This window comes from Eptatretus burgeri, chromosome 4 (genome assembly GCF_056783735.1).
Source record: "Eptatretus burgeri isolate ZD-2024b chromosome 4, Ebu_testis_v1, whole genome shotgun sequence".
Lineage (NCBI taxonomy): Eukaryota > Metazoa > Chordata > Myxini > Myxiniformes > Myxinidae > Eptatretus > Eptatretus burgeri.
Genome location: NC_140964.1, coordinates 141,402,830 through 141,428,575, shown reverse-complemented (window position 1 = coordinate 141,428,575; position 25,746 = coordinate 141,402,830). Strand labels below are relative to the sequence as shown.

Genomic DNA, 25,746 nt, shown 5'->3' with positions numbered 1-25,746 from the left:
ATATATACATATATATATATATATATATTTTCTATATATTGTTACGAGGCGGACAGGTCCAAGCACAGGCTCTGGCCTCCAGCTCACCTTTCCTCGAGCTGTAAGCCTTCAATATAGACCCGACGGGGTCCATTTCTTTCGGGTGTGTGTCTGTGTGTGGGCCCCGTCTCTCAAGTCGAATTGCTAAGTGCTTTTCCTCACTGTATATTGCCTGTGTGATATTCGGATAACTCTGCCCTTACGTGCTTCCCGCCCCGATTATTATTGTAATAAATTTCCCTATTGTTGAAGGTCCCAGCTCGTTCCCTGTCATTTCTTTTATTGGTTTAGCACGGTGCGTGTTGAGGAATAGCGAGGCAGTAAATTGTTCATTTGGACCGACGGGCCTTGGTAACCATCTGCTCGGGTTACACACGGTTCGGGCACGGTAACGGCTCGTCCCGCTCGAGGTCTATCGAAGGTGTCAATTCCCCGGTAGCTTTGCCGCATGGGTAATTAGGTATATTGGAGTTTGGCAATTATCCCTACCCCACGCGGTCGAATTATTGGCGATTCATGGTCCTGTAAGGGACCCGTGCCTTTCGGACTTATCCGGGGGTCATGACCTAAATTCCGGTGTGTTCGGTGGAGCTGACTCTACTTCTCCCTCTGGCGGTCGTGCTCGCCACCGAGACCCGGCACCGCAACAATATATATATATATATATATATATATATATATATATATATATATATATATATATATATATATATATATATATATATATATATATATATATATATATATATATACACACACACATCTTCTTCTTTTGGCTGCTCCCGTTAGGGGTCGCCACAGTGGATCATCCGTATGATCCGCATAGTGATTTGGCACATGTTTTACGCCGGATGCCCTTCCTGACGCAACCCTGGTCGCCGCTTACGACACAGGGATATGGTACACCTATTTTAACCGGGGTATACACCGGCCTAGTACACTGGTACTCATTTCGTCGACCTCGGAAGGATGACAGGCTGAGTCAACCCCCTGGTGTATTAATTCAGTGGCCCAACGGGGCTTGAACTCAGGACCTTTTGGATCCCAGGCCGCTGCCCTAACCACTGCGCCAACACCAGGCTTCATATATATATATATACACACACACACACACACACACACACACACACACACACACACACACACACACACACACACACACACACACACACACACACACACACACACACACACACACACACACACACACACACACACACACACACACACACACACACACACACACACACACAGTCATGTGCCGCGTAACGACGGATCTGCCAGCTCCATTATAATGGAGCTGAAAAATTCCTATCGCCGAGTGATGTAGCCGACGTAGCACTGCCAGTCGTGTAAAAATAGCACATACAATTATGTACAGTACATAATACTTGATAGCGAATGCAGTGAGCTTCATACTTAACGCATGCACATGAGAGAATAGGAAACAACAACAACAACAACACAATACGCCTGGCTATTTGGAATCCGTGTCATTGGATATGACCTTTTGCTTCCGGTTGTTAAACGCTGTGCAGTGTATAAACACGATTGGGTTTTATTTCTATCTTGTGAATATTACTTAACGCGTGCACATGAGAGAATAGGAAAAAAACAAAAACAACACAATACCCTGGCAATTGTGAATCCGTGTCGTTGGCGATGACCATTTTGCTTCTGGTTTTTTTTTGTTTCCGGTTTTTATCATGGGGAATGATGCATGCCGGGAGTTCATGACCACATCTCGCAGCACTTTCATTACCAGAGTAGAGTTCAGACATCAGATCGATGAGTTTTGGTGCACCTCACGAAAACAAAGAATCCTCCAGAGGGCCTCCCGATTCACAGAATCGAACGCTTTACAGAGATTAACATAAGCTGCAAGCAGCCCCTGCTGAAACTCTCGTCTGCATTCGGTGAGGACCCGGAGAGCAAGGATACGGTCAATCGTTGACCTCTGGTGTAAAACCTGACTGCTCTGGACGCTGGTGCTCAAGCAGATGGTGGCGAACCCTATCAAAAATTATCCAAGCAAAGACCTTGCCTGGCACTGAGAGCAGCGTCACCCCTCGGTCGTTGTTACAGTCTTGGCGATCACCCTTCCCTTTCCAGAAAGGGACAACAAGGTCCCTCTTCCAGTCAGTTGGGATGATGCCTGTCTTCCAGGCAGAGCACACAACTGCATGCAACGACATGAGTGCAGCATTTCCACCAGCCTCGAATTTCAGCATGGATGCCACTGATCCCTGGAGCTTTACCCAATTTCAACCGGTTCACCGCAGTCTGTGTTTCCACAAGCAAAGGTGGACGACAGCTGATTGGAGTGTCAGCCACAGGGATTGTCACCCCTGACGTCCAACTTGACAGCTGGTGGATCAGCCTGGTACAACCGCTCAAAGTAATAGGCCCAGCGGGCCTTCACTTCGGACTCCTCTGTCAAGAGTCCACCACCCTCTGCTCTAACTGCAGTACACTGAGGGATTGGCTTGGATGAACGCAATGCGCGAATTCCCCTGTAAGCAGGACGAGAATCACTTGTCCACAGGTGATGCTCTACCCCCTCACAGATTCCTCGCACATAGGCCTCCTTGTCCACCCTTGGCGCACGTGCAGTTTTATGCCTCAGCTCCCTGAACAGCTCAGCTCTGCCATTCAGCCTGGCCCTCCGACTCTGGTCAATGGTGTCCAGTGTCCCTTGAGAGACAAAATTCTTCTTTGCCCTACGGTGAGTTCCAAGACATCCACCGGCAACATCAAGGACAGTGGTCTTAAAGGCACTCCACAACTCTTCAGGACCTCTCAGAGCACCCAGACACCCCAAATCTCCACTCAGCTTGTTTACAAACTCCTCAGCTACCCTCTCATCCTTGAGCTTGCCAACATCCAGCCTCGGCTGATATGGTACCATTCTCCTGGATTTAAGGTGCAACTTCAGAGTTGTTACAACAAGCCGGTGGTCAGTATTGAGGAACTGAGCACTCTGGTATACCCTGCAGTTCTGGATCATCCTCCAGCGACCATCAATGATGACATGGTCAATCTCCTTTGCCACACCACCAGCGTTGGAATACAAAGTCCAGCGATGAGCTTGTGGACGCTGAAACCATGAACCGGCCACCCTAAGTCCATGACTTCTTTCAAAGTTAAGGAATTTAGTGCTTTTCAGGTTCACAGTTCCAGACCCATGGGGACCAACACACGTCTCATAACCATCCCTATCAGTTCCAGTCGATGCATTGAAATCCCCCAAGACTGGAAGTATATCTCGTCTGGGGCACTGATCAACCACACACTCGAGCGTGGCGTATAATGTGTCCTTCATGGTGAGGTCACTCACCTCAGTCGGAGCATAAACAGAGACCAGGGAAATGACATCTAAGGAGTGACGAATACTTTGTCTCATAATACACTCGTTGAACGGTGTTGCCTCAATTATCATTGGAGTCAGCTGATTCGACACATAACAGCGACAGCAGCTCCTTGGGCATGGTAACCATCAGAGTGACCAGACCCATAGTAGGTCTAACCACCCACCATGATCTCGCCACAATCCGGTCTCTGAACCTTAGAGTGCTGCAATACCGATGTCCAAACGCTTGAGCTCAGATGATAACAGAGACAGGTGTTCATCCTCTCTTAGGGATAGGACATTCCAGGCACCCACTCGAAGGGACCGCCTCAGGTTAACCCAAGGAGACCGCCGTCTGGTCGACGACACCACTGCACCACTCCGACACACTCTCCCGCAATCTGACCCAGGAATGTTACCCTGTGGTTTCCCTCCTATCATCAAAGATTGGGGGTCACGAAGGCTTTGCCCCAATCCCGTCATCCGGTGAGCTGCCCTGCGAAGGGAAGCTGCACAGGAGGTACTCCCACGGAGAGGGTTTTCAGATTTCTTTGCGTTTTTGTGTTTTGCGGAATGAAGGGTTTTGCCAGTTTTGCCAGAAGTGCAAATCCTGCCACCAACCTCCGAATCAGAAGTAACCCAACTGCAGGAGGACATCCGCAGACACAGTTGGGCACGAGATATGGATGGCCATTGGCTCACAAGGAGGTTCGCCGCCCTTTGACAGGTGTGCCTTGTTAAAAGTTAATTTGTGGAATTTCTTTCCTTCTTATTGTGTTTGAGCCAATCAGTTGTGTTGTCACAAGGTCGGGTTGATGTACAGTAAATAGCCCTCTTTGGTAATAGACCATTATTTTGTCTGTATTGTAGTTGTCTATATCATGGCAAGAACAACTCAATGAAGCAAAGAAAAACAACAGTCCATCATTACTTTAAGACATGAAGGTCAGTCAATCCGGAAAATTTCAAGAACTTTGAAAGTTTCTTCAAGTGCGGTCGCAAAAACCATCAAGCACTCTGATGAAACTGCCTCTCATGAGGACGGCCACGGGAGAGGAAGACTCTGAGTTAACTCTACTGCAGAGGATAGGTTTATTGGAGGTACCAGCCTCAGAAATCACCAGTTAACTGCACACCAGATTGCAGCCCAAGTAAATGCTTCCAATAGTTCAAGTCACAGATGCATCTCAACATCAACTGTTCAGAAGAGACTGCATGAACCAGGCCTTCATGGTCGAATTGCTGCAAAGAAACCACTACTGAAGGAAACCAATAAGAAGAAGAGACTTGCTTGGGCCAAGAATCACGAGCAATGGACATTAGACCGGTGGAAATCTGTTCTTTGGTCTGATTAGTCCAAACTTGAGATTTTCTTTTTTTCCAACCACGTGTTTTTGTGAGACGCAGAGAAGGTGAACGGATGATCTCTGCATGTGTAGTTCCCACCGTGAAGCATGGAGGAGGAGGTGTGATGGTGTGGGGGTGCTTTTCTGGTGACACTTGGCGATTTATTCAGAATTCAAGGCACACTTAACCAGCATGGCCACCACGGCATTCTGCAGTGATACGCCATCCCATCTCGTTTGCGCTTAGTGGGACCATCATTTGTTTTTCAACAGGACAATGACCCATAACACACCTCCAGGTTGTGTAAGGACTATGTGACCAAGAAGCAGAGTGATGGAGTGCTGCATCAGATGATCTGGCCTCCACAATCACCCGACTTAAACCCAATTGAGATGGTTTGGGATGAGTTGGACCACAGGGTGAAGGAAAGGCAGTGAAGAAGTGCTCAGGATATGTGGGAACTCCTTCAAAACAGTTGGAAAAGCATTCCAGGTGATGACCTCATGAAGCTTGTTGAGAGAATGTCAAGAGTGTGTAAAGCTGCCATCAAGGCAAAGGCTGGCTACTTTGAAGAATCTAAAATATACAAGATATTTTGATTTGTTTAACATGTTTTTGGTTACTACTGTGATGTACTGAATAGAAGATGCTTAGCAGGCAGACACGATGCGGAGGAACAGTCGAGCCGGGCTGTGGCGCACAAGCGCGAGCGCGAGCGTACTCTGCCCGTGGCTCTCCTTTGTTGCGTATTAGCACACTCACGAGCCGGACGACTCCAGCATTACTACAACGCCTCAGGCGGCGCGCACATCTTATATCCCTCGCAGACCCGATGACCACACCGACCCCTCCTCCCATCATCATGCCCATCATGCATCATCATCATGCCCCGCCCTGCATGCCCGCAGGCTACACCACACTCCTCCCTCCTAAAACTATGATTATTAAATGATCACCATCATAAGAAGCATAAACAACACGAAGGACTTCGGTATAATAATCATGAAAATAAAATGAAAACAGCGAAGTATAACAGCACACCACATCATATAATGCGTGAAAGCGAGTTAATGGAGCTGCCACGGCCAGATTCCGAAGACACAGCACCTCCCAAACTCTGGCCGCGTTACCGATATGAAGCAGCAAGGCGAAAAGCACAGCAGCCCTACACAGCGGAAACGCCCCCAGGCGGCTCATGCTGACATGGCCCTCGCCGAGGCCGTGGCGATCTCTCGAGCCAACCTCCCCCGGCACCATCAAACGCCTCCGGCCCACTCCCCCCAGGCAGACCCGACGTAGATAAACATTCCGAGGCCGGAAGCCCGCTGTCTGGAAGCCGTGGCGCCAGCGCCAGCCTTGATCGACCTTGGCTGGGGGCGCTGAACAGCGCCGCTGGCTGTACGCACTTAATGCTCCAAAACCACCCACGCACCACAATCAGTTGAGACGCCAACGCCCGTCTAAACGGCCTTGAGCGAACACAGAGAGCTGTGCTCGCAACCAGAGGTGGGGGTAACGCCGACTAGCACACCAGTCTTGGTTCCGAGTCGACCTCCGAGACCCACATGGCAGCTAGACGGTAGCAATTCCATTTAAACCACACTTCAATCATAGGCTCGTTATAAATCACTACGAACATCATTCGAAGCATTGCAAACTCATTTTTCCGTACAGCGCGCTCTTTTGATAAAATCCCAGCACATGACAAAGCAACAACCCGCGGCCCGGGACAATGGAAGGCCAACCCAACATTTTTATTCGCCACCACCGCTCCCAAAGCCCCCACATCACATTGATCATAATACAAATCCCATTGATTGATCTCCGCCAAATCCACTCTCACACGGGAACTGCTGGCATTAATTTCGACAACGTTAAACTGCATCACTAGAGCAAGGAAAAACACATATGCCATGAACAACAACCCACAGCCCACATCACGAGTCCGTTTCTTGGTTGTCGACTCGATGTTGTGACTCGCGACTCCCTTTAACGCCACGGGCTCACCGCAACCTGTCGCAGCCGCCCGAACAACACCGGCGCGCATTTCCTCACGAACGCTGCCGAAACGCAGGAACTCATCGCGAGAGCTGATACGGCTCTCGCCGCTCCCGAACCGCACATCACCCCCGCAGGCAGCAACGAACGGCCGCTCCCGTTGCATCGACGTGGCCCCCGCCGCCAGAGCCTCGCCCTCAGTACTCGACGAAGGCCTCCAAGAGAGCACTGGCACAACTGGAGGTACGAACCGGAGATCCAGTCCGAGGTGCGCCAGCCAGTCCCGACCCAAAAGGGCGGGCCCCTCCCCTCGTACAACGAACACCGAGAGCCGGGCGCGTCGACCTCGGTAGCGCACTGAGACGTCGGCCCTCGCAAGCGGTGCAATCGCTTCACCGGTGTACGTGTATAGTGACAAGGCCGTCTTGACCAGGCGAATACCGCGAAGACCACGAGCTGCCTGCTCACCCTTGACCCACACCGCAGCCCCGGTATCCACGCAAAACACGGTCGGTTCGCCATTCACTTCGACCTCCACCGTGAAAGGCGTCGTCATCTCCGAACCAACGGAAAACAGACTGAACCGTGGTTGCATCTCCTGCTCCGGCTCGCCGGCATCGTCATGCCCCGGTTGCAGGCCGATCTCCAAGTCACTGGGGTCCTCCCGCACCTCGTCATCCAAGACCCCAACGGAGGCCCCCGCCATCCGACACACACGCTTCAAATATCCCACCTTGTGACAATGCAAACACACGGTGTTCTTATACGGGCACATTTGTCGCAGGTGCGGACCCCCACACCCCCAGCACCCCCGGAAAGCCCCTTCGCTCCCGGTGCGACCGTGCTGCGGTGCGCGCCCTCGTCCCGCACCGCCAGGCACGCGTGCGACCTGCGGCACTTGAGCCATCGCGCGGACTCCGGGCTGCGCGACCTGCGGCACTTGTGCGGTCACCGCGTGGACCTCGGGATTAGCCGACATGCCCCAGCTGGAGCTACTCATTACGTCCTGGCCAGCAATGGTGCGGACATCCGTGAGTGTCTGCTCGACAGACGAAGCAGTCGCGACCGCCGAGTCGAATGTGATGTCGGTCAACCGCAGGATGGCTGCTACCATCTTTGCGTCTCGCAGACCAGAAATAAAACGATCTCTGAGCCGTGCCGGACGCTCCTCTGTCGTCAACTTGCACGGCACAGCCGAATGCTTCACCCGTGCTACGAAGTCTGCAACGCGCTCCTCGCCCCCCTTAGCGAGGTGATCGAACTGGAACCGCGTGAGATGTAACGACTTCTCTGGCGCCAAGTGGGTCTTCATTTTCGCCACGATGTCCTGAAACGATAGCCCGTCATCACTGGGTCTATTTGGAGCCACCAAATCACTTAGCAGCCGGTAGTGCTCCGTTGATAGCGAGGCGAGCAAGATCGCCTTGCGCTTCTCTTCATCCTCTACATCATTCGCGCGAAAGTAGCAACCCAACTGTTCAGAAAACAACTCGAACTCATCTCCCCCGAACACGGGTACGCGTCCGTGCGCCGTGCCCCGACCTTCTGCCATGCTCGTGCTGGCGAGACCCTTGGCTCCGTAGCTTGGAACCGCCCGGGTTACTTGCCGCCCTGCACACGCCGATCCGACGATCCTCGTCAGCCAACTGTGATGTACTGAATAGAAGATGCTTAGCAGGCAGACACGATGCGGAGGAACAGTCGAGCCGGGCTGTGGCGCACAAGCGCGAGCGCGAGCGTACTCTGCCCGTGGCTCTCCTTTATTGCGTATTAGCACACTCACGAGCCGGACGACTCCAGCATTACTACAACGCCTCAGGCGGCGCGCACACCTTATATCCCTCGCAGACCCGATGACCACGCCGACCCCTCCTCCCATCATCATGCCCATCATGCATCATCATCATGCCCCGCCCTGCATGCCCGCAGGCTACACCACAACTACATAATTACATTTGTGTTATTTCATAGTATTGATGTCTTCACTATTATTCTACAATGTTGAAAATAGTAAATTGAAAGAAAAACCCTTAAATGAGTCGGTGTGTCCAAACATTTGACTGGTACTGTACATACACCCTCCTCACCAGGAAACTTGGTGGGGGAGATGGTTTACTCACCGCCAACCCGACCATGAAACAGGTTAGTACAAGTTTACATGGTACCTGGAGCAAGTCACAGATGTAATCTGGCCTGAGATATTCCTCTCCCCACATTGTTACATCAATTTCCATATTTTGCCAAGTTTGATTTAAATCCCTTCAGCTGTTCTCAAGTATCACATGTTTACCTGGCATGACCTCTGACCTTTGACCTCTTGATGCTGAAATCTAATTGGTTTGTCTTTGCATCATAATATATACTGTAATTGTACCAAGTTTGGTCAAAATCCCATCACTGATTCACAAGTTAACGTAGTAACAGAATTTTAACTTTTAATGGGACATCTGACCTTTGAATTCTTGACCCCGTAAACTAATCGATTTATCTTTACATCATTAGACACACTTGTACCAAGTTTGACTTGGATCCCTTCCTAAGTTATCACGGTAACGAAAACCTATCATGGACAGCCAACCCGAAAACATAATGCCTCCGTCGACGCATGCCCATTGTTGGAAACGCATGCCCAGCCGCACTTTCATATCCATCATCTTCATCAACTCTGGCCTGAGGCAGTGATTGAGTTCAGAGGTTTCATGGAGGCTGAAGTCAGCGAAGCAAGGCAACAGATTGTGAACATGGCCCTGCAAGTGGGATTAGAGGAGGTCGACGATGATGATATTGAGGATTTGCTTCTCTCACACAGGGCGGAGCTGAGGAATGAAGATCTTCTGGCTCTGGGGGAGGAGCACATCAGAGAGGAATCAGAATCATGTCGAGGAGGTTGTGCTTGTTAAAAACCTTCGCGATGAAGGTCATGGCTAAAGGTTTCAAATTGGTTGATGAAGCCATTGCCATCTTTGATGAACATGATCCCGACTGCGTGAGAACGTCCGTGGGAACGCATCCCCTGCATTATATGAGGGTCTCTTGTACCTACTTTGGGGGGCAATCCCCCATAGATTCCTTTCGGGCCTGAATTTGTTTTTTATTTATTTATTTATTTATTTTTAATGCCGTGAACAAATTTTGGTACATACCAAGTGATGAAGGTTGTGGTCAAGTTTCATCAAAATTGTGTGTGTAGTTTCAGAGAAGTTGCAAGTTTGTGGACGGATGGACATATGGACGGAAGACATGCCATCACATAAGCTCCCCAGAACTAAATTCCAGGTGATCTAAAAATAGGACCACTGGACCTGGAGCTTGTCTGGGCCTTGGCCTAATGTTGTAACCCATATTTGCTAGCATTCTGACTGGTGGATCTGGAGCAGAAGACTGGTGGATTTATGCGACCCGCCATTTTGACCTACTTGAATTTACGTGACTGGAACGAGCTTTCAATCCCCATTACAAGTCGGGAGCAGAACCTTGCTGCCAAATTTCAACCTGATTGGTTCAGTGGCTTGGCCGAAGAAGTCGAAATATGAGACAGATGGACAGACGGACAGATTGACGGTGCATGATGACAATCCCTTATCGGGAATTTCAATTCCGGATAATCTAATAATAATGTAGAAGAAACAGAAGAATATCAATAGGTTAACTGGCCTGAAAGGCTTGGTAACCTAATAATAAACGGAACAGAAACAATGGGGTTCCTTCGGTACCTCAATATAGCTTATAAACGTGTACGTACATATCTTTTTTTTTTTAAAGCAATTGACACACCAGCGGCAGTTGGTGGAGGTCAACGTGTACAAATACAGTATAGTATGGTTCCACCAAAAAGCAGGATGCATAATGGGAACATGAATGAATCCCTGTGTTCCGCTGTTCAGTGTGCCGCCCACACAGTTTGTTTCCCTCCATTCAAGCATCTGCTTTTTCTGTGTACTCAGCTTGATATGTTTGAAAACCCCATTAAACCATGCTTCTTAACTATAATTATTTATTATTATTATTTTTTAAATGTAACAACGTTATTAAATGTACTTTTAAAATAAAAAAATGAATAGACTAGAATAAATCAAATGTGTAGTGGAAGGGATGACTAGGGATAACGAGCTCGAGGGGCTTATGGTGAAGCAAGCCGAAAACCGCTGGCTGTCTCTTGTGCCGGTAAGGAACTGCATGGAGAGAATGGCATTTGAAATGGCAAAATAATGTTTTGTCAGGTTTTTTGATTATTTTTATCTTCCTGCTCTTTTGTCATTCTCCCATTTGTCAGAGTATATCTGCTGATGTTTCTTTTTGTAGTTTTCCTGTTTTTTCTTTTCTTTTCTTTGCAATCATTGGGGCTGTGTTTGTTTCTGTGACTTGCTCCATTTTTCATAGATCCCTTGGAATGACAGAGGATGCCGAATCTGTAGTTGACTTGTGAGGTCAGCTTTGCCTCTGGTCATCCCAAGCGAGGTCATGGCTGATCGTGACTGAGATTAGATGCTCAAGATGCTAAACCTATTCCAATGACTTACCAAATAGAGATAGGTGACGTAGTTCGACAACAGGATGAGTCTGAGATTTACCAGGATCGAAAAAGACTTGTTGCACCTATCAAAAAGCATCAAATCAATTCCATATTAACAGAGTGTGACAACTGTCTGTCTCCCAGTCATTTGGATGGTACCGTTTGACAGAATGTGGAGGAATTTTCAAAATATGTTGGGTTTTTGTGTTTTTGAGTATATCTGCTTCTTTATTAAATGTTGCAGAAATAAATTCATTTTCCTTTTATAACTGTTTGAGTGCTGAATTTTCCAGCATGCAATACGAAAATATGGTTTTATTTTTTTCAGGTAAACTGAATAAAATGTCCACGTTGTTTTTAAGGCAACCATCGGAACAAACACTTAAAAAGGAACAAACAATACAAGATTGTTGAATATCATAACGTAATCTGTTTTATGTCATGTAGAATTCACTTGTACAATATTCATTGGATGTAAATAACAATATACATCATGGGGTGGCATGTGATATTCAATGATCATGGCAATGATCATGTTCTTTTGTCTTCACAATATTAATTTTATTTCGGAAAAGGCTTTCTGTACTTACCTGAAACGAAACTTAGCCGAATTATTGGATTTCCTTTAAAGTCTTGTTAGAAACAGAAATCGGGGAATGAGGAGGTGGGTGGAAGTAGGGAAGGAAAAGTGGAGGAGGTAGATGGGCATTGAGAAGGTGTTGAAGATACCTATGTTATGCATGCAGGTGGAGAGGGCAAACTTCCTGTTGCGAACTTTTGCTGAGCTGGCCGAAAAAGGAGAGGAAGTGGGTGGGCGTTTGATCCAATTCCTATTGACTAACCCTGCTGAGGATGGAGGCCAGTGGCAGATGCTTGTCAATATCGTCGGTAAGAGAAAATGTGGTGGGGTTAAATGGCAAGGTGAACATTGTTTGCTTAGATGTATGGTTTGCTCAGAATGTAGTTCAAAGATTTTTGTTTAAATGGAAAGGTTTTGTTTAGAAATGGAATAAAAGAGTGCAATTAACTTTTATTCCAAAGGTTTTATTCGAATTTCCAGGACTGATGGGTTTGTTTTTTTTCTTGACAGCTGACAGTACTGGCTTGAGTTTCATAATTCAACGTGTATCATAATCTTCCTGTCAGTATTGTGTTTACTGTTGTATCAATCGGTTGTGCTTTGTAGTTGTAATGGAGTGTTGTTTAAATTATAAGTGTTGCAATTGTGCTCTGAAGATGATCAACAAATTTATGGAACAGAGAATGATCAAGTTTTTGGTGAAACTAAACGAAAGTGGCACAGCCATTTTCGACATGTTGAAGCTGGTGTAAAGGAAAGGCTCATTGTCAAGGTCATGTGTGTTTGAGTGGGCCAAGAGGTTTGCAAAAAGGACAATAGACGTGAATGATGATGTGCAGTTGAAACGCCCATCGATTGCCAAAATGTCGAAAGAGTGAGAATGTTCATCTGATCTGACCGACATCTGAAAGTCCATTGAAAGGAACTAATTTTGCATAAATAAAGGAGATCCAGAGAGCCATGACCAATGAGCTAAATGGCCTTTCAGACAATTACTTCTGAGTGTGTTGAAGCATGTATAGACTCCCAGAGAGATTACTTTGAAGGTGACCAAGAAACATAACTCGTATGTTTCCAATAAAATTTTACTATTGCTTTGATCTTGGAACTTTATTGTTGGATCTCATATCCTAGAACCTTCCAAAGAACCTCAACGTAGGAGGAGGAAATCAGGCCCATGAAAGCCTGCGCTATTTTTTTTTCCAACTTATGAATGTCTGGCCATCTTCTATTCTTTTAAATGCTGAACATCAAGCAAGGAAGCAGCACGTACCATATTTTGACCGTCTTTGGTATAACTTGGCCGTGGTTTGAACCACTGACCTCCCAGACTCTGAGCCGGATGCTCCAGCCATTACGCCACCCAGTCTGGTGAATTAATTTAAAAACAGATAGAGACCAATGGGCCCATCAAGGCCTGCGCTGGTGTTGCCAACTTTGGTTGTATAATTTCTCTTTGTGTATGGTGTTATTTCAGCACTTTTCACCTCCCTTACATTACACAGATAGCTCTGAGGCACTGGTTACAATGTAGGCCCAATTATATTCTCAGTGTTTTCCGAACAATACAGTGCAACAGAGCCCTTGATTGCAGGCCTTAAGGCCCTGTCACACCTTGACGATTTAGCCAGCGTATGCCTGACGTATGCAAAATTTGGCTAAAACACTGGCACACGTCGAATACGTTATGGGTAAGTTTGTATACGTTAAGAACACGCTGGCATACGTCTTTGTACGCTGGCAAACGTCGTAGTACACCGAGGTGTTAGACAAATCTTCCATGCTTGAAATTTTTCGACGTATGCCAGCGTATGACTCACACGTTCCGCATAATGCTGGCTATAAGTTGAAGGCACGTTACACGATCGTTGACACACGTCACTTGTAAGTTACTCATAAGTCGAAACGCGTCGAGGTAATGTTTAGGGTACCCGAAACTTATTTCTAACCGATGAGTAACGTGTTGTAGGCACGTTACGCGATCGTCGACATACGTCGACACACATTACTTGTACGTTACTCATAAGTCAAAACACGTCAATGTAATGGTTAGCGTCAGTGTTCCAGACTCTGGTTTTTTTTTTCTTTTTTTTTTTCTTCGGTATGACGGTGATGTTAACACTTCGATTTCTAGTGCGGTTATAATATATATATATATCGCATGTAAAACTGATGGAGAATTTTGTCCCAAACATAACGTCCCATACATAACATGTCCTTCGTGAACACTAATTAATCTCTCTTGACTACTGTGTATTTTTTCTGTAAGAGAATTTGTGATGAGTTACTTAAGTGTGTTAACTTTCTCCACAGTGAAAATTCTGGTGAATGATAAAATACTTTCAGAGAACTTTGAACTTGAACATATTTGTTTGAAAAATCATGTTTCTTGTGGTCCCACACGCAACACACCATGTTTTCTTTAACAACATAATCATCCCAAGGACGAATGACATAAATTATTCTGGGTATTCTCCTTGCAGATGCCAAACATTAGAATAAAAATCGCTGAAATCGATGACTATCTTAATTGCTTTTCAGAGGGTTAAACTTTCCTGAATGTCCCATACGGAATGTGCGCAAATTCTTGAACTTACCCTATAGCAGGATATCTCAAAAAGTTGTGGACAGATTGAAACGAAACTTGGTGGACATGTTGGGTATGTAACAACAATGAATTGATTCGACTTTGGTGAAGAACCGAATCCAGATCCGAATTTCCTTTTAGCCGCGTTGCGAACGCTGGCTCAAAGAGAGCTCTGCGTTGTTCTTCTTCTTCTTGTTGTTCTTCTTCTTCTGGTGAAGACAAAACCTTTAGTACGCGGCTCTTTTTTTATATATAGGATCCGGATATCCTTAAATACTAAACACCTGTACACATCCTCGCATTGAGGGTGCCTTTTGAGAGCGTCTATCATGAACTTTTAAATATATTCGGACATTTGCTTTAAAGTTTCGAAAAGTTCATGTTACTATTTAAAGATTATTAGCTGGCTCTAAGAGAGCTCCGTGTTGTTCTTCTTCTTCTTGTTTTTTTTTCTTCTTCTAATTGTTCTTGTTCTTCTTCTTCTTCTTCTTCTTCCTCTTCTTCTTCTTCTTCTTCTTCTTCTTCTCCTGGTGAAGACAAAACCTTTAGGACGTGGCTCTTGGACACATTTGTCCTTGTTTTAAGCGATCCTTCACCATCGAGTGATGGGGCTAAAACGACATATATCACGAGATCTCAAAAAGTTGTGTACGGATTCAGACAAAACTTTGTGGGTGAGTTTGTTAGGTGACAAGAACAAGCCAATTAAATTTTAGTTCAGGTCCAGATCCAGCCTATCAGTGGGATACAAAACATAAACTAATCAGCCTGGCAGAGATATTCTCTTTACTGAGTGCCCTTCTAGTTAATGTTGTTTGACAAAAACTTATTTTTTCATTTTCAAGATCATATCGTTATCAAAGTGTACATTAGTGTTGTGTGATGTCCATGAGTGATGTGCTTTGTGTAAGGTGCAGTTGAATAGCCATCAAATACCACAACGCACTGGTTATACCTTGGTGATGTAACTAACATAGATGTTAAGGAGCTGTCCATATGTTTGGCCTGCTCACCATGGCAGATGGTGAAGTAGTGGCCCACCATCTAATGCATACTGGACAACACCATCACTGATGGAAGAGGGATTGCTAACTTGCAAACGAAAGAAAGCATCAGTAAGAATGGATTTGTCAGATTACATCAAGTGCTTCAAATATTGCCAGGGGGTGATAGTTGTAAATCTCATGCTTGAGGAACCCAAGGCAATTCATCACTTCATTCCCTAGCTGTTAGTCGTGTTTGAAACGGCAACATCATGTGGATCAATATGAACCACATGACCCTTTTTATAGAAGATGTCAATCTCAGTGTAACCACTTGATCTTTCTTCTTCAACATGTACCTCACCTTGACACTTTTTTTTTTTTGTAAACATAGTTGAGGCTCATGGAAGAACGAGCCGAGGTTCTTGGAAAATTGGTACACTGAACGAATCAGAACACAAGACAAAATGAACAATTGAGAGAGGGGGAAACACGAACTGCAGAGTTGAAAGCCAAGATAGAGGAAGACTTGAACAAACAATGTGGGGAATGGGGGGCAGGAGAGGATGCATGGGGTGGAGAAGATTGATACAGAAGGAAACTCTCAGAAGGGAAAACTGGAAATTTCAAAGGAGGAAGGATTGGGTGGGGAGGGGGTATAACGACGGTAGAAAGGTTGTGAATTGGGGATGATCGGAGATTTGGCCCCTCACGGACTGAAGTATTTTGATACAAATTTGTTTAGCCTGTTAAACATTCACGGATTTATCTGTAGTTAATTTTGTGGCAATGCCATGAAAACTGGGGTTTTCCTTGAATGGGTTTTGACTTTGGAGGAATTGATTAATTTGGTGGTTATCATGTGTATCCTGAAATTGCCTGCTTCAGGTACATCTTTGTGTTGATCACTAGTAGAATAGTCAACACCCGTGAGAGTCTGCATCGTGTTGTAAATTTCATCACGTGATGGTGTTGACAGCAGCCACACAAGGCGTTGTGTATCCGTCATATCAGTGCCTCGTGTCAATCCTCCGGTGGTCTTGATACTTCTCATGTAAGTACCCGTTCAATCACAAGATCAGTTGATGAGAAAGTCCAAAAACTTATGACATGAAAACTATTCTGAAAGTGGGCATCAAGTTTAGGATGTTGTGTTTGTAGTTGTGTCATGGTCTCCACGTACAGATGAGCAGACGTAGCATAAAGGCTGTGCCCAGATGCAGCAAACGATAGTCAGCTTTAGGTCACTGTCTTCTGGTTTGCGAAGCACAATTGTCATTGTCTTCCACCACAAAGGCTGGTCAAACGTGATGGGAGGTGTGAATCCATATTTGCTAGCCTGCTTACTCACGAACTTCAATGTGGAATACTTGCAGGCTGTGTCAGTTGGTCTCAGATCGATCATTGGAAAGAAATGTAATGTTGACTTGCCTGGATCTCATCTACGGGCAGCTTTCATCATACCTGACCATATGATGGCTTAGGTGATTTTAGGAACATTGAAGCCTTCCACAGGACATCTATATGTGTTGTCGGGTGTGGTGGAAAAGAACTCAATTTTCACCCAGGTTCAGCGAAAGAATAACACACTCGTGGAAAAAGTTTAGCAGTGTTAACCTTGAAGAAAGGATGATAAGTTTGGGGAGGAAAAGCAGAGAGAGGGTGGAGGGATCATGCACCTCGTAAGACCTTTGCCATCAAAAGCCAATATAGTTATTTAATTTTCCTTTGACAACAAGACGTTTGCTCCAGTTGTCTTCCAAAGTTATTTACTTTCTGTTAGACAATGGGGGCGCCTCTTCTCAGTCAAGGCGTCCTTCTCTTCAGGAGCTGGGCAGCTCCATTTAAACATTGGAGATACTATAAAGCACTCGATGTAATTTGATGTAGCATCAGTCGGGAGCATCAGTTCAGTGTATAACAAGAAGGAAAGCTCCAAATTGGGAAGTGCCTTAACAAGGGGTGAACAGCACCTGTTTGAGAATGTAAAACGCATCCTCACAGCCATCTGTCTGGACAAACTGCACAGTTATGATGTGGCTCAGTCAGATGGGAAAAGTCCTTTATTACTTGCACTTGCTTTCACATATTCAAGATTTGATGGTATGTTTTACAAGAGAACTACAACCTTTGGCCAATTGTCAATTAAGCCGTCCTTCCTCGGCTTACATTGCAACTTGTCTTGGATTTATCCAGTCGTTTTGTGATGTGTGAAAGGCAACAGCGAAGATCCAATATATTGAATGAAATAAATAGAATCTTCTCAGACTGGTATCGATGAAATGCATAAATGAATTGATTTGAGGTAGTGTTGAGAGCATGAACAGCTGAACCGATGTGCTCATACATGAGGGAATACTTATGTTATGAATATTCTCATTTTCATTTCAAACATCCTTGGAACAAGATGAGATGTGGAATTGACATTATAGGTCAAGATAACAGTAGATACGTCATTCTTCAAGCTATATCTGCTTTAACTCCATCTCATGTATGGATGCACTTGCTCTCATTTAGTTTTGCGTTTGTTTATTTATTTATTTCCCATTCACAGAGAAATACGGAGTTGTTCCAAAGAAGGCATTTCCTGAAACCCATGCCTCTGAAGCATCACGCCGAATGAATGAAACCCTTTCCCACAAGGTGCGTATTTGCTCTCGTTTCAAAATTTTAATTCACGGAAGAGTGTAATCCGAGTGGTTGGGTTAAAAAGACCTGTTGGACGTGGAGGAGAAAACCTCAGACTCGGTCGAAAGAGCTCGATATTCCGAATGTACTACTCTGGGACTTGTGGGATCAGACTGAAAGTATGCAGAATAAAAATAAAACTTGATGAGAAATTGTGTTTGTTGCTTTAACATTATGAAATGTTGTTGAGCATTAACCAAGGAAAATATGGTAAGGTCATAAGCTTATTGTTGCCACAATATGGCCAACATTACACATGTCCGGTGAGTAGGGAAAAGTTAAAACATTGTTTCTATTTTTTTTACACTGATCTAAGGCTCATGGAGGAGCTGGTACATATATCAAATGAGGGACAAAGCCATTAGCAGCTATCCATTTACTCTTTAAAATTCATTACAAGGACAGTATGCAATGGACAAATACATGGCAGGTGGTATTTGAACCAGCTGCGATTCCTGCACCATGACTAAGGGGTTCAAATGGGAACAAAAGAACACCAACCAAAACTTTGCTTGACTTTCCTCAATGTACAGTATGCTCAGTTTGTGAAAGTTGGAAGAGGGACGAAGGAACAGAGGTTCTTATATCGTCATGTAATCGATATCTTCCTGATATTTTAAACACTGCTCGTGCTTTTGCCGTACAGATTTACGGAAAACCTATCATGCGTAGTTGTCAGTTGCCTTGAAAGGGGATTTTCTTTTCAAAATTTCAAAACAAGACGAGTACATATTGACATTGCACTGAAAAAAACAACAACACATAAGCACATATGATGGAATATCGAGGGCCACCTGCCTTCGTCGACATGACTCCGATTAATAGGATTGGTGTCAGAAGTGATTAACTAAAAGCTCTTCGCCTTCTCTACGTCAGAAGCAAAGTGTTGCAATTTATAATTGCTAATTGCAACACACCTCAATGGTCATCTTCTCTATAACTTTGACCATCATTTTGACGTATAGTCTGGTCATTCCACATTTGACATGCTGTTTCTTCTCTGTCAGCAGTGAATACACGCAATGGTTAAAAATGCCACAAGCGGAGAAAATTTAACTTGTTTTCCCTCCATGAGATGCCCCCCTAGGCCTTGTGGAAGAGCACGACGTGACGGTGACATCAAAGCGTTGCTGTAGAATGGAGAGCTGATTATAATAATCTTTATTCCCAACTGCAAAACTGTGTCCTCTTAATGATTCATAATAAGGCAATCGACAAGGCTCTTGTTTGGCACATGACCCTTGGTCACAAATCATGCAGCAATGGCTGTGATTGACACAATTTGTCTTGAACTTACTATACACAATTTGGGCAACTTAGGGGGCATTACTATTCATATATATATATATATATATATATATATATATATATATATATATATATATATATACATATATATATATATATATATATATATATATATATATATATATATATATATATACATACTGTATGTATATGGGTTTGGTTCCAAAATGGCAAATTAAAAAATTTAAGTTCCGACCACCAAAAGATCGTCAAAGGGTAGCTGACAGTTATCGTGTATCCATTTTATTTATTTATTTTGCCATATACGCCATTATTCTGCACTGTAATTATACCCCTTCTTTCCAAAACGGCAAGAGCACCATGCCAGTTTGTTTTTTTTACACAAACCCACATACATCCCTTCAGCCAATCAGCGCCCACCATTTCTTTCAGTACTGTAGTGCCCATGGTTTAGCTGGAAAGCATGCAATTCAGAGCATCCTTCGTAGAAACCTGAATGATTCTGATGGTACTGAGGAGGCAGTTCGACTGTCCACCATTGGTAAGAAACGGAGAAAGTCAAAGGACGATCTTGAATGGGAAAAAGTGAAGAAGATTCACCTTTCTTGTGGTTGGAAAGTGCCCAAAGTTAGTTGTAACCACACGGGCTCATTTGAACTCTTGTCGTTGCCATGCTGATTGTCAGGCACTTCATGAAACCTCGCCTGGTTCATGGAAAGATCTCCCCTCAAATTTGTTCCGGATCAGGCGCCACATCATTTCATGACGATCACAAAACCAAAACGGCTGCGAAGACGTGAAGAAAATGTGGATTGGAGGAAGGACAGAAAAGTAGTGTTCTCTTTACAAAGGTGCTCTTGATGTGAGGTTCTGCTGTAGCTTTTGTGATGCAAAGTTAATGGAAAAATGCCAGATCTTTGATTAAGTTTATTGGACATAAATTTTTGGTGTGATATAAGAGGTGGTCACCTTACAGAGGTTTTCTCTTCATGAGAGGTGATCTTTATTGAATTTGACAAGAAAACATTGGTAGTCTGATGGAGAATTACACTTATCTCGTGACAAAATGCATGTATGGACTGGTGGCATTTTGAGAAAAAAAAATCAGACGGGGGGTTGCGAAAAAAATCAGACATTGCGATTTGGGGAATGTGTAAGAAAATTAATTTCCTTTTTTTCAAAGATACTAAAGTTCTGGATTTTGTTTTAAGATTTTAAAATCATTTATTAGTTGCACAATAGATGTTGTAACTGAAAAAAAACTAGTTTTATTCTTCACCATTTTCCACATAAATTGTCATTTGTCTCAAAACAATAGAAATGGATTTATGTCATTTTGCAACCATCAAATTACAGTTTACACATCAATTTAGACACTTATTCAATCAAGATATTCTAGTTTAGTGTTTTTAATTAATTTTCTGAAATTTGTATAATTTGTTTTTCGCTTGGAAGTTGTGCGTTACGATGCGTCAATAAAGGTGGAAAAAGCCTGATTTAATTCCAGGCTAAAAGGCAACAAAAGGTGAAAATTTCAAAAAGGGAGTGTAGACTTTCTATAGGCACTATATATATATATATATATATATATATATATATATATATATATATATATATATATATATATATATGTGTGTGTATATATACATATATGCGGAACTCTGAGAAGGGTTTGATACAGCATAGCCCTTACCTCGTGTGGGCTTTCTTTGTTACTTTACACAGCAGTTTCGGCTGGAGGAGCATGAGAGGTGTTTACTTGTATAACCGAGCCACCTGGGTTTAGTTGATTAGCTGAGAGCTGATTGGCTCGTCCCTCCATTTGCAGGTGAGGTGGGAGTATTTGCAGATTTGCCGATCCCCTTGTCCAATGGGGATCAGCGGAGTGCTCGTCACACTCCACATGTTTCAATGTATCCGCTGATCACATCACGTGCCTTCTGGTTGAATGGTTTGCATTAGCGGGAACAATTGTCTTGGTGGCAGACGGACGGTTGTTTATTGCGGATTATGCGGTTTTACCGTGTGAGACATAATACGCGGTGATGCTCACCATAAATCATGAGGTGAAACTGTATATGTATATGTCTCCCATGTATGGGTCCTCTGTGTCTTCCGTGTCTTTTGGGTCCTCTGGGCCTTAATGGTCGAATGGGGTATTACTCATCAGTCTATATGGTCAAAAGGTACATTTCAATGGTGCGTAATTAACACACAAATAGCTTAACAAACACGCACATGCACAAACACACAACTCATCCATTTATCACAGACTCGAGGGCCCACTGGTTCGTTGGACCAAATTTTCATTGGCATTCACGTCCTTGTAGCACACTTGCCTGCTGTATTGCTTGAGCATTAGCTTACCTTTCACAAACTGCAAATGAGCTTTGGCCAGGGTGGGGAATATATGTGCATTATTATTATTATTGTTGTAAATATTATGAGCATTAATTATTCATACATATTTTGTTACAATGTTATCATTGTTTTTGCTCTTTATTTTGTAATCAGAATGCCATGCCGTGGTGGAAGGACAAATATTAAGCTGCTGTGTATATACCTTAACATGGTGTGTGTTTAAAATATGGGAATTCTTCTGGATATTTTTTGTAGTTAATTGACCTAATCATCTCAGTAGGTCAAGATGATCATTTTGGTGTGTCACGTCCAGTAGAGCTCCACAAAGATATAAACGACCCAGATGACCCAAATACCCTGAGGACCCAGAAGACTCGAAAGACCCAGAAGATGCCTTTTACCCTTTCTACATGTTTAGACCTTTTTATACCCTTTACACTTTTACAGCCCTTCAAGTCTTTTAGACCCCTTTTTCCCCTCACACCCTTCAGACAGATTAACCAACTTGGACCCTTGACAATTTAGAGCTTTAGACCACTTAGATATTTTCATATTACAAATAAATATCACATGATGTGCGTTGTGATATAGTGTTATGATTGGTGTAAATCATGATAACACTGCAAATCTGTAATATAAATCTCTGTAACAACATGTGAGGCCAGTGTGGTGAGCCGGTCCATGCTAATACACAATAACTGAAAAGGTCTGTTTGTGTGCTGCATAAACAACCAGAGAGTTGGTGTCAAAGCCACCCAATGCTCGCCTGTTTATACATTTATCGTTTTTAAAAGACGTCTAATAATATTTTTTTTTATAAAGCTTTGCAGTGAAGTCTGATCCAAATAATTTTAAAGCAATATATATATATATTTGTATATTGTAATCAGTAAAAAATAGTGTGATAGATAACAACATTAGAAAGGAAATAACTTACACCAAAAACTTTAACATTTTCATGCTGACGCTGACGCTCAAAGACTAGTCTGATAATATTTTTTATAAAGCATTGCAGTGAAGTCTGATCCAAATAATTTTAAAGCAACATATGTATTTGTATATTGTAATCATAAAAAATAGTGTGGTAGATAAAAACATTAGAAAGGAAATAACTTACACCAAAAACTTTAACATTTTCACGCTCACGCTGACGCTGACACCGGGGGTATCGCTATAGCTCTCTGTTCTTCAAACAGGCGAGCTAAAAAACCGACGTCGTCAATACACCACACAAAAACGTCCTGGTGAGGGTCAGCTCTCTCTCTCTCTCTCTCTCTCTCTCTCTCTCTCTCTCTCTCTCTCTCTCTCTCTCTTCCCCCCCCTCATTACCAACGAAGGTGAAGGAGGTTATGTTTTCACACCTCTCTGTCTGTTTGTCTGTGTGTAGGATATCTCAAAAAGTTGTGGGCAGGTTGGGTGTATAACAAGGACGAACTGATTCGATTTTAGTGAAGATCTAGATCCGGATCCGACTACTATCATTTTTTTTCAGTCAATCTTCACCATTGAGAGATGGGGCCAAAATGATACATGGCATGACATCTCAAAAAGGTGTGGGCGGATTTGGACGAAACTTGGTGGACACATTTGTTGTGTGACAAGGACGAATTGGTTCGATTTTGGTGAAGATCCGAATCCGTATCTGGATACGTGAATATATATATATATATGTATATATATATATGTATATATATATATATATGTATATATATATATATATATATATATATATATATATATATATATATATATATATATATATATATATATATATATATATATATATATATATATATAGTGATTCTTCACCTTTGAGCGATAGGGCCAAAAACGATATAGTACTGTGTAGCATGATATTTCAAAAATGTTTTCGGCCCAATATGTTCTCATGGATCAGGCATTACGTGGCGAAGGTATGCGCTCTACCGAGTGCCCTTCTCGTTTATTTGTGTTTGTTGGTTTGTCACAGGACTCCTGCAGTTCTGGGCCGTTTACATCCGGACTTGCTGCATACGATCAGCCTGACCCCAATTAGTGCATGCTCGTGTTTTTATCTTTTCCGGTGGTGTTGGGGGAGGGGGAGGGGGAGAGGGATGCAAATTCTCCATGAAAATGTGTATCATGTAGCGCCGCCTCCAGGTGCTGGAGGATATTACAAATCTCCACCATTTACGGTACAATATTCTTGTCCCCACGTTTTCCAGTGCAGTGAGGTGTTTCTTATCATCAGCCCGAGGTGTGTTTTTTTCTTCCGGCACATAACCCGAGTTATTTACTTCTTTTTTCGGAAGCGATTGAGGCAGCTGTCAGATGCTAATACACCGCTCAAATAAAGGTTTGTGTCAGAAGACCATGTGCATGCTTGGAAGAAGAGCCTCTGTCGGGAGGGTACTCTGCTAGTTCAGCATAACATATTCTGTTTGCTAACCTTCCCTCTTCCACTCACCTTTCTCTCTTTTTCTCCACCCCTCCTCCCTCTCTCTCTTTTGAGAATGGGAAGGGGGTGGTGGTATGAGCATGGGGGTGGGGGGGGGGAGAAGAGGAATGGGTGGGGTGGGAGTCTGGAGGGCGGTGGGGTGGGAAGAGGGACCTGGTACTGCCCGGCAATGTCGGGTACCTTTGCTAGTCTGAAATGTAGTGCACTGTGGCTTATCTCACTGATGTCAATTACTATGGGATGGAAAGGGGAGTCGGAGGGCCCATGGTTGGTTTACCGCCAAGGGCCCAAGGCACCTTTAATCTGTCCCTGCGTGCGACCACACGTGGGTCATGCCCATTGGCTGTTTGCTGAGAAGAAAAACACCATATATGGGTAGGAACATCAAGGACCTTTCAAGAATGTGGGGAGGGGGAAACAAAGACTTGGAAAAGAGACATTTGGGTGGGAAAGACAAGAGCTCACGAAGCACTACTTTCACTACTAACTCTTTAATTATAGGAATTACACATCATTATGCTAACATGTACTATGAAACAACATCTAAAGTAATACCCATTTCCTGTTCGACCATATTCGTAGAAAATATATAATGTCTCGTGGATGCACCAATCACACAGCCTTGAACGCCCTTGGTGGGAAAACACGCATGTAGATTTCTAGCCTTGAGAGACGGTCAAGCTCGCAGCTCAATTTGGTCAGATGCTTGCCCAAGCAGTTGGCGAGTGATTCCATTCTGAGCATGGACTTATCCCTTGCCGGGTATCAGGATTTTAACTTGATTTATCGATTTTTTTCCCCAGGGATGCCTAATCTACCAAATCAGACTTCACTCAGGAGGTGTAGGGTGGAGTAGGCATACACAACTTGCGAAATGTGAATTTATTTGTTAATACAGACGCAGGCATGATATACATAAATGAAGAGTTCCACCGGTGAACACATGATTAACCATGACAATAATAAATTAACGCTAAAATACTGATTAAAAAAATAACCCCTCTTCGGGCCTGAACAGACCATCACGCATGCATTCACATTAAAACGAGGCAAGAGTTTCAAAAGTTGGAATAATCTTAACTTGAAGGAACAGTACGGAGAGCAGCGCAGGCCCGTACCGAGCAGAGATCATGGCACAGCGGTTCCACACAAAGAGCATCCCCACACAAGAAGCTGCGGTGCCATAGAACATCCCAGCAAAAGAAATAGAGAAATTTGCTTCTCAGCTGCTCAAGTAATCCCTCCTCCCCCTTCTGCAATCTCTTCTTTCCCCTCACATGACTCATCTCGGCGTGGCCACTGAGATGGCATCTTCCCGCCATCATCCCAATCGGGTGGTGACGTTGTAGTCCCGGACCCTCTTTTTTATCGCAGGTGGTATGATTAAATGCATGGGGGTGACCACCTCATATTGATGATCCTCTCAGGGCGGTCCCCTCACCTTACCTTGCCAGGCTTCCACTGGTTCTGACAACAAGGACAGATCCCATGACGTCTTTAACCTAGATAACCTCTCCATTACAAACACCGCCTTCAAATGGCACACAAACCCAAGACAGCTTCACCTAAACACGAAGTCCTTGATACAGGTGAAA

General features: G+C 44.1%; 1 protein-coding gene across 2 annotated transcripts in view; it reads left to right on the top strand.

Moving 5' to 3' along the window:
• The window catches only part of BLMH (bleomycin hydrolase), a 124,799-nt gene that overhangs the window by 37,486 nt on the left and 61,567 nt on the right, over positions 1-25,746 (top strand). For both annotated transcript variants that reach the window (XM_085880201.1, XM_085880202.1), the window contains exons 4-5: positions 11,993-12,134; positions 17,951-18,039. In XM_085880201.1, coding sequence (XP_085736327.1) covers positions 11,993-12,134; positions 17,951-18,039 — 231 coding nt within the window. The remainder of the gene's footprint in view (positions 1-11,992; positions 12,135-17,950; positions 18,040-25,746) is intronic.